At 36.9% G+C, this 13,278-nt stretch overlaps 1 protein-coding gene across 1 annotated transcript in view; it reads left to right on the top strand.

Moving 5' to 3' along the window:
• The window catches only part of NHLRC2 (NHL repeat containing 2), a 62,593-nt gene that overhangs the window by 2,889 nt on the left and 46,426 nt on the right, over positions 1-13,278 (top strand). Inside the window, exon 2 of the mRNA XM_061162721.1 lies at positions 3,687-3,839. Coding sequence (XP_061018704.1) covers positions 3,687-3,839 — 153 coding nt within the window. The remainder of the gene's footprint in view (positions 1-3,686; positions 3,840-13,278) is intronic.

The raw sequence follows: 13,278 nt of genomic DNA on the forward strand, positions 1-13,278 counted from the left end.
ACATAGTCAACGAAGCAGAAGTAAATGTTTCTCTGGAATTCCCTTGCTTTCTCTACAATCCAACAAATATTGGCAATTTGATCTCTGGTTCCTCTGCCTTTTCTAAACCGTGTTTGTACATGTAGAAGTTCTTGGTTCATGTACGATTGTATGGTAGTTTGAACATTCTTTAGCACTGCTCTTCTTTGGAATTGGAATGAAAACTGATCTTTTCCAGTCCTATCGCCCCTACTGAGTTCCCAAATTTGCTGACATATTGAGTGCAGCACTTTAACAGCATCATCGTTTAGAATTTTAAGAGGCTCAGCTGGAATTCTATCACCTCCACTGGCTTTGTTTGTAGTAATGCTTCCTAAGGCCCACTTGACTTCAGATTCCAAGATGTCTGGCTCTAGGTGAGTGACCACATCATCATGGTTTTCCCAATGAACATGAACAGTATAAAAAGCAAAAAAATTTGACACTGGAAGATGACCCCCCTGCCCCCCGTCAGAAGGTGTCCACTATGCTACTGGGAAAGAGCAGAAGGCAATTACTATTAGTTCCAGAAAGAATAAAGCAGCTGAGCCAAAGCAAAAACAGCACTCAGTTGTGGACCTGTCTGGTGGTGGAAGTAGAGTCCAGTGCTGTAAAGAACAACATCGCATAGGAACCTGGAATGTTAGGCCCATGAATCAAGGTAAATTGGAAGTGGTCAAACTCTAGGAGATGGCAAGAGTGAATGAAGATCAACATTTTAGGAATCAGTGAACTAAAATGGACCGGAATGGGTGAATTTAATTCAGATGACCATTATATCTGCCACTGTGGGCAAGAATCCCTTAGAAGAAATGGGGTAGCCTTCATAGTCAACAAGAGAGTCCAAAATGCAGTACTTGAGTGCAGTCTCAAAAACGACAGAATGATCTTGGCTTGTTTCCAAGGCAAACCATTCAACATCACAGTAATACAAGTCTAAGCCCCAAACACTTACGCCAAAGATGAAGTTGACCGATTCTGTGAAGACCTACAAGACTAAAATTTAAAAAAGATGTCTTTTTCATCGTAGGGGATTGGAATGCAAAAGTAGGAAGTCAAGAGATACCTGGAGTAACAGATAAGTTTGGCTTTGGAATACAAAGTGAATCAGGGCAAAGGCTAATAGACTTTTGTCAAGAGAACACAGCAATCCTAGCAAACACCCTTTTCCAACAACAGAAGAGATGACTCTCTGCACAGACATCACCAAGTTGTTAGTACCAAAATCAGTTATATATAGTACAGTCATAAACCAGCATGCCAGCAACTAGGACTTTGCTCAGTGCTTTTATTTTCTTGTTGGTATTTACAGTGAGTGTATTTTATTACCATGAGATTTGATCTCCATGACTCATACGTAATAACAAAATACTCAGTCTTTGTTTTTAGCATAATTACTGAGGACAGATTACTGGATATGAGTTTTTTCTTGGTTTATCAATTATGGTAATGAAGAAGTCATGAACATAACTCTCTCAAAAACACTTCACTTTGTTCATTTCTTAAAAGAAACATGTTTTATGGGAAGCAGCATGGTATAAATGAAGGATTCAGACAGACCTGGAATTAAATCCCAGTTATTCCATTTGTTAGTTATATGATCTTGAGCAAGTTACTTAACTTCTCCAAGCCTTAATTTTTTCTCAACTTACTTATAAAATGGAACCAGTATTTACTTTTCAGGTTTATTATGCAGTTTGGAAGTAATCTATCTAAAGTTCTTATTTCATATGAGAGCTCAGTAAATGTTAGCAGCTTTTAAAATTATATTCATTGTTATTTTTATTATAAAATGCATTATTAAGTCTGCTAAGCACCTAGCACAATAACTGACATATATAATAATACTTTCCCTCCTTCCCTAATCTAAATTGCTTGATTATTTATAAAAAATATATTTGAGACTCAGATATTTTAAAATTAGGGGATGTGAAATACACATTAATTAGTTTGAAGTTTTATATGGTCATTTGATCAGGTATATAATTAACACTTTATTAAACTGGATAATTAAGACCTTACTGTACTCTGAAACCTCACTGTTGTGCTTAGTCTTTCGGTCATGTTTGACTCTTTGTGACCCTGTGGACTGTAGCCCACCAGGCTTCTCTGTCCATGGGGATTCTCCAGACAAGTATATTGCAGTGGGTTGCCATGCCCTGCTCTAGGGGATCTTCTCAACCCAGGAATCAAACCCAGGTCTCCCACATTGCAGGCAGATTATTTACTGTCTGAGCCACCAGGGAAGCCAAAACCCTCACTAGGCTGGACTATTGACAGAAATACTAGTTTGATTTGCAGGGTTTTTTTTTTAGATTTTGTTTTGAGTAACTCCAGTTGCCGTTATTAGTTGTTAACTGTTATTATTCACTGGTTCCACCCCACTTTGGTTTTCAGTTTCTATAAACTATTTCCAAGCTTCAAGGTATAATTAATGGTTTTAGTAGGTACATTTATTTACTTAGAAGCAACAAACTCATTATCTTTATTTCTTAAATTGGTAACAGAGATGCTGCTCTTTTAATCTACTTTTGTTTGACAAAATTTTTCTTCATAGTGTGTAAAGTTGTAAATCATGGTCTAGTAATTATAAATTCTGATTTATGAAAGCACAGATTAATGAGATTTTATTTTTCTTTCCTTTGGAGAGAAGGGAACATGCTCTTCATCAATATTAATATTGCTTTCATGAAATCTTTAACTGTGCTTTGCTTAACTTTTCATTTAAAATATTTTGTATTTAAGGTCTCATTTAAATCCAGAGCATTTTAGCTCTTTCTCTTATGAAATTGGCTTGGGTATTTTGTATGTTATCCTTTGCCGACAAAGGTCCATATAGTCAAAGCTATGGTTTTTCCAGTAGTCATATACAGATATGATAACTGAACCATAAAGAAGGCTGAGTGCCGAAGGATTGATGCTTTTGAACTGTGGTGTTGGAGAAGACTCTTGAGAGTCCCTGGACAACAAGGAGATCAAACCAGTCAATCCTAAAGGAAATCAACCCTGAATATTCATTGGAAGGACTGATGCTGAAGCTCACGCTCCAATACTTTGGTCACCTGATGCGAAGAGCTGACTCATTGGAAAAGATGCTGATATTAGGAGAAATAGAAGGCAGGAGAAGAAGGGTACGACAAAGGATGAGATGTTTGGATGGCATCAAGGACTCAATAAACATGAGTTTGAGCAAGCTCTGGGAGATGGTGAAGGACAGAGAAGCCTTATGTACCGCAGTCCGTGGGGTTGCAAGGAGTCGGCCATGACTGGGATTGCACAACAGCGTGTTTATCCTTAAAGTTTAACACTGTTCCTTTTTGATATTTATTCTGTTCTTAAGGTTGACTTTCATTTTCAATAGCTCATTTGTACCTAATCATGTACTTAAGTTCTTGTAATATTGATTCTTCCTCCCATTTTTACCTAAATATGTTGATCTTCCTTTCACACACAGACTAATATGCTATTTCTGAGAGAATTTAGTAGCTTTTTCTTACTATATTTGCAGACTGCCTCATAATAGTAGCTTTCTATGTATTAACTCCCCTCTCCCTTCCTGTCCCCTATCTTTTCTTAAAAATAATAATGGTTCACATTTTAATGGAAAGTTTTAGATAAATCATCTTCATTGTTTCCTTTAATCATTACTTATTTTCTGTAAATTTCAGGATTAGAATGGCTGAATACGGAAGAACCTATTTCGGTCTACAAGGATCTATGTGGAAAAGTGGTCGTCCTTGATTTCTTCACCTACTGCTGCATAAACTGTATTCACCTGTTGCCTGATCTTCATGCATTAGAACACACATACTCTGATAAAGGTATCTGCTCTTTTTAATTGGTTTCTAACGGACTGTCCTGGCATAGTCGCTGGAGAGTGGCTGACTCATTTTGCTCATAGAAGAATGAACATTTGGCAAGACTTCAGGGATTCTGAAAGTAATTTCTAATCTGTGAATTAAGGACTCCGTGTACCTTTTTGTGAAGAGTTAAGTTTAATGATAATGGTTTGCCTTCCTAAAGAACCAGCATTTAGTATATAATTTTTCTTTAAAAATAAGGATATAGTTTACTTTTTTCATGATCAGGTATTTTAAAAATGTCTTTTTGTACATCTGGACTTACCTAAATTTGTTCTATGAAAAAAAGAGAAAATAAAATGCATGACTAATTTTATACTCTTCTCACTGTGATAAAAAGGTTTAAAGTTCTTTTTAGGAAATATAACTAGGCTTCCTTTGATTTCAAATGACCTAAAACTACTACTGATATTTTAGAAGGCAGAATATTATAACAGATACTTTTTCTTTGACCCTGCTTTATTTATTTATAAAGGTTAAGGCTTTCCAGAGCACACTAGGAAATCCTTTTTTATGGTATTATAAATTTTGAAATTTTAAGAAGAGATTATGCTTAGTATTTTCTTTAAAACTTTGACATTTTTCAGATTTTGTTTTTTGTTTACTTCTTTCTATAAGAAGAGAACATGTGGAGTAAATGAAATAAAGGCTTCATTTGATTAGGCTTAAATTAATTGAAGCTGTCCTCTTTGCAGTGACCAAAAAGTGTTCACTGATCTTGTGAGAGTAAAAATGAGAGTAGAGTATGCATGTACAAAAATGAAGGGTATCTTGAAACTTAAGTTATTTAAAAAAAAAAGAAATATTGAATAAAATCTTCAGTGCAAGTGAAACTTCTGATGCCTGTTAATGACTGTTAATGAGATTTATAAAAAACTCAATTATTCCCAGTAATTAATTCATGTTTTTAAAAATTCATCTGTATTTAAGAAATAAGAATATTTCATTGTCTCCTAGGTTTTAGATGCTTGTGTGTCTTGTTCAAGTCCATGTAATAAATGCATTTATTGAGTATGTATTATGTGCAGTATACTCTAACTGCTAAGGAAATATATAACAAAGTTGAATTAAACCAGTGGGGAAAGGAGTAACTCACTTTGCCTAAAAGCTTTGGAAGATGTTTCTCAGAGGAGACAATTAGGTTGAAACTTGAAAAATGAGCAGAAGTGTAGCTGAAAATGAAAATGGGGCAGGAGGGACACTCCTGGCTGGGGAAGTGACAGGTAAACAAGCAGGGAAGCAAAGAAGGACTAAAGTTGAAGGAGGAATACTTGGTTTACATTTTATATTTCTGTTTGAGTTTTTCCCATATTAATGTATTACCTTTATGTAAAATGCTTTTATAAAAATTTTAAAAGAAAAAGATTAAGCATCTTAAAAATTATTTAAGTTAGATTTATAGCTAATATGAGAGGCAGTTAATTCCCCTGATCCATTTAATCAAATTAGGAAATTTTACAATAAAACAATTAAACAGTGATACTCTATTCATATAGTCAAAGATTAGAAATGTCCATGAAATGCTTTACTTACAATCCTCCTTCTAGGAAATTGCAAACATTTTCATCTCTCTTAGGTACCAAATGGAATGAATAGATTTGGGGAGTGGAAAATAGTTTACTGTGGCAAGACTGTAGGGGCTCCTCGGAAAAGTGAAAGGAGAGGAAGGTAGATTAGGTTCAGACTCACTATGAAGAGCTTTGTATAACATTCTTAATAGTTGAGTTTATATAGACTTTTTCATCCATTGAAAATACAGAGATGTTTCAGGTTTTTATTTGCATAATAGGAGAATGACAATATGATTTGTGTTTCAGGATGGCATTTACAGACTGGGTTAAAAATCCCAAAGTTATCCATTTCCTACTTCAGATCACTGCTAATAAACTGTTCGGTTAACTCAGTTGTTTAACCTCTATCTGAAGCAAATTCAGTGGCTTCTTAGAATGGATCCTTATAATCTCTTTTCCAGTTTACTGAAAATATTTTACAACACTTTGTGACAAAAAATAATAACAATTTTTACATATAAATACACTTCTGAAAAGTAAAATACTTTGTAAGTGGTTTCAACGTTGTAATTTCAAAGAAACATTACTTCAGTAATATGCTACTATATTAAAATTCTGGTAACTTAGAAATAAAATATTTTTATATTGATTAGAAGATAAGTTCAGTTCATATTCACAAAAGCAGGCATAATCAGAATTATCATATGAAAGTTCAATAAGCTGGCACTAAATTAATTTGCTTTCTTGCTGCTAAGAGTCTTTTTAAAAATTTTTTTATTGGAGTATAGTTCATTTACAATGTTGTGTTAGTTTCAGTTTTAGCAAAGTGAATCAGTTGTACACACACAGACACACATATATATATCCTTTTTCAGATTCTTTTCTCATAATAGATTGTTATTACAGAATATTGAGTAGAATTTACTGTGTTTTATAGTAGGTTCTTGTTATTTATTTTACATATGTTAGTGTGTATATGTTGATTCTAGTCTCCTAATTTATCACGCTGCTGTGTCTTATCTCAGTACTGTCTGATATATTTACGAATGTATCTGCAGCCGTGTTATTTATGTCCTTGAAGAGGCATTCAGCAGCCTGTTTTTATTTCATGGAATTTCACTTCATTTATCAGTAAGCCAGAAATGCTCAGCTGAGTAAGTAAGTGGATCTTAATTTAAAAACACTCTGAAAGAGGGCTGATTTCATACTCAGTCTCCTTCCTCTTAAACAGCTTTTAGAATCAGGTTTGTAAGGTGACCAGTATCACTTTCACAATAGCATACAAGAAATTATAAATATCAAAGATCTAAAGCAAAAGTAAAAAGATACTTAATAGTAGTGAATGGTTCTGATGTTCAAACAGTTTTTAAGAATGTAGCTGGGCCCTAAGCTTGTTATTAATTCGTAATGAGTTAGCATATATTTGTATTAAATTGACAGGTACCTCTGGTTTTTTTTCCCTTTTGTCCTTGAGGGTTTCTAATTTTTTTTTTAATCTCTTTATACTGGATATGTTAATGGTATATTTTTATATAACATGCAAAATTAGCACAGTGGTTATCTAAGGAAAAGCACTGATTTTATAAGAAAACATCTAATAGGAAAATTTGGCATACTTTTAAATGTGCTTGCTAGGTGAATGTTAATATATAATTAAATCAGACTCTAGAAATCTAAATTCCATAATACTTCTGAGTAACCACTGGTATTCTCATTATGTAGTATATGCTATTTTTCCATTTCATACTTTGTTAAAAATTAGAAGAATATATTTCTGATTTTACAGTGAAAGTAAACTTTTTAAAAAAAATTTATTTTTAGTTGAAGGATAATTGCTTTACAATATTGTGTTGGTTTTTGCCATATATCAACATGAATCAGCCATAGTTATACATATGTCCCCTCCCTCTTAAACCTCCTTCCCACGTCCCACCCCACCCTTCTCGGTTCTCACAGAGCACCAGTTTGAGCTGAGTCATAGAACGAATTCCCAATGACTGTTTTACATATGGTAATATATGTATTTCCATGCTACTCTCTCCATTCGTTCCACCCTCTCCTTCCCCCACTTTGTCCACAAGCCTGTTTTCTATATCTGCATCTCCATTGTTGGCCTGCAAACAGGTTCATCAGTACCATCATTCTAGATTCCACGTATATGTGTTAATATACAATATTTGCTTTTTTCTTTCTGACTTCATTTTGTATAATAGGCTCTAGGTTCAGTCACCTCATTTGAACTGACTTAAATGCATTCCTTTTTATAGCTGAGTAATATTCCATTGTGTATATGTACCATATGTACCTCTTTATCCATTAATCTGTCAATCAACAGCTAGGTTGCTTTCATGTCCTAGCATTGTAAATAGTATTGCAGTGAACATTGGGGTACATGTGTCTTTTTCAATTAAGTTCCCTCAGGGTATATACCCAGTAGTGGGATTGCTGGGTCATATGGCAGTTTTATTCCTAGTTTTTAAAGGAATCTCCATACTCTTCTCCGTAGTGGCTATATCAATTTGCTTTCCTACCAACAGTGCAAGAGGGTTCCCTTTTCTCCACACTCTCTCCAGCATTTATTGTTTGTAGACTTTTTGATGATGGCTATTCTGACTGGTGTGAGGTGATACTTCATTGTAGTTTTGTTATGCATTTCTCTAATAATGAGCGATGTTGAACATCTTTTCATGTGTTTGTTAGCCATCTTGAGAATCCCTTGGACTGCAAGGAGATCAAACCAGTCAATCCTAAAGGAAATCAATCCTGAATATTCTTTGGAAGGACTGATGCTAAAGCTCCAATACTTTGGCCAACTGATGCGAAAAGCTGACTCATTAGGAAAGACCCTGATGCTGGGCAGGTGGGGGGGCGGTGAATAGAAGGCAGGAGGAAGAGGGGGTGACAGAGGATGAGATGGATGGCATCACTGACTCAATGGACATGAGTTTGAGCAAACTCCAAGAGATGGTGAAGGGCAGGGAAGCCTGGCGTGCTGCAGTCCATGGGGTCACAAGGAGTCAGTGGGAATAACACTGAACAACACAAAGTAGCCATCTGTATGTCTCCTTTGGGAAATGAAACCTTTTAATGAGTCATTATCTGATGATTTTACTCTGTCAGGGTTCCCAAAACCACCCCTAGGTCAATTCTTTAGGAGGACTCACAGGACTCAGCATGTAGTTGTACTCCTGGTGGCTACAATTTTTTACAACAAAAGGATACAAAGCAAAATCAGCCAAGGGAGAAGACACATAGGGCTGAATCCAGGGGAGACCAGGAGCAAGCTTCCAGAGTCCCCTCTTGGTGGACTCACATAGTGAAAGTGAAAGTCGCTCAAGTCGTGTCCCCATTGTGACCCAATGGACTGTAGCCTACCAGGCTCCTCCGTCCATGGGATTCTCCAGGCAAGAATACTAGAGTGGGTTGCCATTTCCTTCTCCAGGAGATCTTCCCAACCCAGGGATTGAACCCAGGTCTCCCGCATTGCAGGCAGACGCTTTACCATCTGAGCCACCAGGGAAGCATAAGATGTGCTTAATTCCCCCAGCAAGGAGTTGTTAGGATAAGCTTGAGATGTTGCCAACCAGGAAAGGTCATTAGAGACAGCACCCGAGGTTTTTGTTGGGGGCTGGCCACAGAGGCATCTTCTGCCTGGCGCCATGTACCAAAATTCCAGACTCCCAGAAGGAAAGCAAGTGTTCAGCATAAACCATAGTGTTTGTACAAACAGTTTAGGTCTTGTGTGCTACTCTTATCAGTTCTGGAAATGATGGGAACACTCCCAAAATCCAGGCAAGGACCAGCCCTGTAAGCAGACCTTTGAAAGAATAGCACTGGGGCTTGCTGTGTTAACTCTTTTTTGTACACACTTCATATTTTCTTTTTGCAGCAGCCCATATGTTTATTATTCTTTGTTCCTAAAGTATGATGAAAATATTGGTCAATTTATGGTAAACTTTCAGAGTGTTTAATGTGGACACAGGGAAATGTCAGTTTTTGAAATTTAAAAAACATTCAAATTTGCTTCTGGCCTCTGCTTTAATTTAGTATTCAGTGATTGTGATTTTTTTTCACCTCATGTTTTTAGTGCTCTTGGTATAAAACCTAAAATCCTCTCTCTCCATACCTTTCTTGCTTTCCCTCGGTCTTCTAACCTCCCTTGTCTGCCTTCATCCTTTCTTGTGTATGTGTCCGACTTTTTGCGACCTCGTGGACTGGAGCCTGCCAGGCTCCTCTCCATGGAATTTCCCAGGCAAGAATACTGGAGTGGGTTGCTATTTCCTACTCCATTGGATCCTTTCTTGCCTAGTACTAAAGTCACACTTATCTTTTAGACTTCAAGATGTGTCAGTTTACAGTTTTTGTAACATCTAAAACCCCTCAATTATTTTTAGTTTTTGCATTGAGCTAAGTTAATTATACTGCCTGTGATCAAACTATACTGTCTTTTATATACTATATATACATAATATATGAGGCTTTTCGGTGCAGTGGTAAAGAATCTGCCCGCCAATACAGGAGACACAAGTGATACGGGTTTGACCCCTTGGTCAGGAAGATCCCCTGGAATAGGAAATGGCAACCCACTCCAGTATTCTTGCCTGGAAAATTCCATGGATGGAGGAACCTTGTGGAGTACAGTTCATGGGGTTGCAAAGAGTCGGACATAGCTGAGCAACTGAACACACACACACATTATATATATACTACTATATATAATTGTATCTATATGTCTATACATTTCACAAAAATAAGACCTTTAAAGTTTTTTAAATGATTTTAACACATTATTGACTGCTTCTGCAAAAATCCCCCAGTCACTGATGTGTTAAAAAACTTAACTTTATTACTAACCTTTTAGAAGCTGTTACTCGTTATTTGGTTTTACCTTCCCCTTTTCCCTTTCTTCTTCCTCTCCCTCTCTTCTCACTTTCTTCCTTTTCCCTCTCTTTTCTTCCTTCCATATTTTAAATGCAGTAGTTTTGATCCATGTGTTGGCAAAAGATCTAAAAGGAAAGAGTCTTTTACATCCTGTTTTATTTTTGTGTATGATTAACAGAACAAGCAAACTATTTTAAGAAAAATCTCATAAAAATAAGAAAAAAAGAAAAGAAAAATCTCTGTATGTATACTTTAAGGTTGCTGACACTGAAAAACATGAGATGCAATTGTTTGGCAATTGTTCTTGTATATAGATCAGTATAGATACCCTATTTTGTCAATATAGTATGGCTTATTGCACACATAAAAGTTTCTTTAGCATTTATATCCTGCCCATTCATTACCTTCTTTGTACTAGGCACTGTGCTGGTAAATAATAAAACTGTGTGTGGTCCCTAAATAATTAATAGGAATTATAGTCTAACAAGGGGAAAAGTTAAATAACCACATAGATATTTTTATAATTTCTGATCAGTGCTAAGAAGGAAATTACAGTCACCTGGAAGAATAGAAAGCTTTTTCTGTTTTATTGGATGTTGTGTTAGCTTCTTCTGTACAGTGAAGTGAATCAGCCACGTATCCCCCCACCCTCTTGGATCTCCTTTCCCCAACTCCCAAGCCCACCCATCTAGGTCATCACAGAATACCCAGCTGAGCTCCTGTGCTATCTATAGTAGCTAGATATCTAGCTACTAGTTCCTTTCCTGGATCTGGAGTTACCTGGGTAACTTAATTAGTGGAGAAGAATGGATCTGTGACAAGGCTGTTGTGTTCCCTGTGAGACATGATGATAGCTTGAAGTCGGTTTTAGGTAATAAGATCAATGGGACTTGATCATGGATTAACTATGGGTGATGAGAGAGGGCTGGTTGGTTATGACAGAGATATCCTAGGTAGTTTTCTGGCTTGTATAATTGGACAGATGGTGGTGCCGTTCTGTGACAGGAAATGCTGTAGAAAGGACAAGTTTGGAGGGGAAGTTCATGAGTTTAGTTTGAAGTATCTCTGAGACTTGCACTTCATTCTTCATCTGACTTCCATTGTTTTTAAGAATGAAGATCTCAGTCCTTAATATGTCTCACGAGCCTGTCTCTGTCTGTAGTTTTATTCTCATTTTGTCCAGTGCTCCCATTTATTCTGTGTGTTTAGTCGCTGACCTTCTTCAGTCTCTTTTGTGTGTGTTACTTTCTCTCCCTGCAATCTCCTTCATTGCTCTCTTCACATAGTTAACATCTTCTCATCTTTCAAATCTCACCTTACTCATCACTTCTTTGAAGAAGTATTGGGGTATATTGACCAGAAGGAAAAAAATAAACATTTTTTAAAGTAATATGGTATCAGTTCAGTTGCTCAGTCGTGTCCAACTCTTTGCGACCCCATGGACTACAGCATGCCAGGCTTCCCTGTCCTTCACCCTCTCCCCAAGCTTGTTCAGACTCATGTCCTTTGAGTTGGTGATGCCATTCAGCCATCTCATATATACATATATATATGATATACATTCAGTTCAGTTCAGTCGCTCAGTCGTGTCCGACTCTTTGTGACCCCATGAACCGCAGCACACCAATCCTCCCTGTCCATCACCAACTCCTGGAGTCTACCCAAACCCATGTCCATCGAATCAGCGATGCCATCCAACCATCTCATGCTCTCTCATCCCCTTCTCCTCCTGCCCTCAATCTTTCCCAGCATCAGGGTCTTTTCAAATGAGTCAGCTCTTCACATCAGGTGGCCAAAGGATTGCAATTTCAGCTTCAGCATCAGTCCTTCCAATGAACACCCAGGACTGATCTCCTTTAGGATGGACTGGTTGGATCTCCTTGCAGTCCAAGGGACTCTCAAGAGTCTTCTCCAACACCACAGTTCAAAAGCATCAATTCTTCAGTGCTCAGCTTTCTTTATAGTCCAACTCTCACATCCATACATGACCACTGGAAAAAACCATAGCCTTGACTAGACGGACCTTTGTTGGCAAACTAATGTCTCTGGTTTTTAATACGCTATCTAGGATGGTCATAACTTTTCTTCTAAGGAGTAAGCATCTTTTAATTTCATGGCTGCAATCACCATCTGCAGTGATTTTGGAGCCCAGAAAAATAAAACCAGCCACTCTTGCCACTGTTTCCCCATCTATTTGCCATGAGGTGATGGAACCAGATGCCATGATTTTAGTTTTCCAAATGTTGAGCTTTAAGCCAACTTTTTCACTCTCCTCTTTAACTTTCATCAAGAGGCTTTTTAGTTCCTCTTCACTTTCTGCCATAAGGGTGGTATCATCTGCATATCTGAGGTTATTGATATTTCTCCTGGCAATCTTGATTCCAGCTTGTGCTTGCTCCAGCGCAGCATTTCTCATGATGTACTCTGCATATAAGTTAAATATATTTGAACTCAACTCCTGAGTTCTTATTTGTTTCTATAAAGCATCACTGTCATTATTTATTTTGATTTTCAGAGTTTTCCTATTTGACTAATAGGATCACCTTCAAGCTATTCTATCACCTGTGTCCTTTTGTCCTTATCATTCTCTGAGCACTTCTTGTCAATAACAAAATATTTCCAGGTTCGTCTTGTACTTTACCAGCTCCATGTCTAAATCAGCCATTTTTCCAAGAAGCCTCTGATTCCTTTTAGTATTGAATATTGAGAATGGTTTTGAGAAAATAAGATCTGGACACTAGATGTGCTTGTTGCTACTGGGGTGTCTTTGCTTCCAGTCCCTCTCAACTAAATTTAAAAATTATTTAAATTAGTTCCTCCCACTCCCCACCCCCCATGAGATTATGTTATTCATTTGAAGTGCAGCAAGATTCTTTTGTTTTTATTTGTATTTTTAGCCCCCCCCCCATTTTTATTTGATATTGTTTGTTTTTAAGTATGCAAAACTATGGGCTTCCCTGGTGGCTTAGACAGTAAAGAAACTGCCTGCAATGCAGGAGACCCAAGTC

The sequence above is a fragment of the Dama dama genome, chromosome 15 (genome assembly GCF_033118175.1).
Source record: "Dama dama isolate Ldn47 chromosome 15, ASM3311817v1, whole genome shotgun sequence".
Taxonomy (NCBI): Eukaryota; Metazoa; Chordata; class Mammalia; order Artiodactyla; family Cervidae; genus Dama; species Dama dama.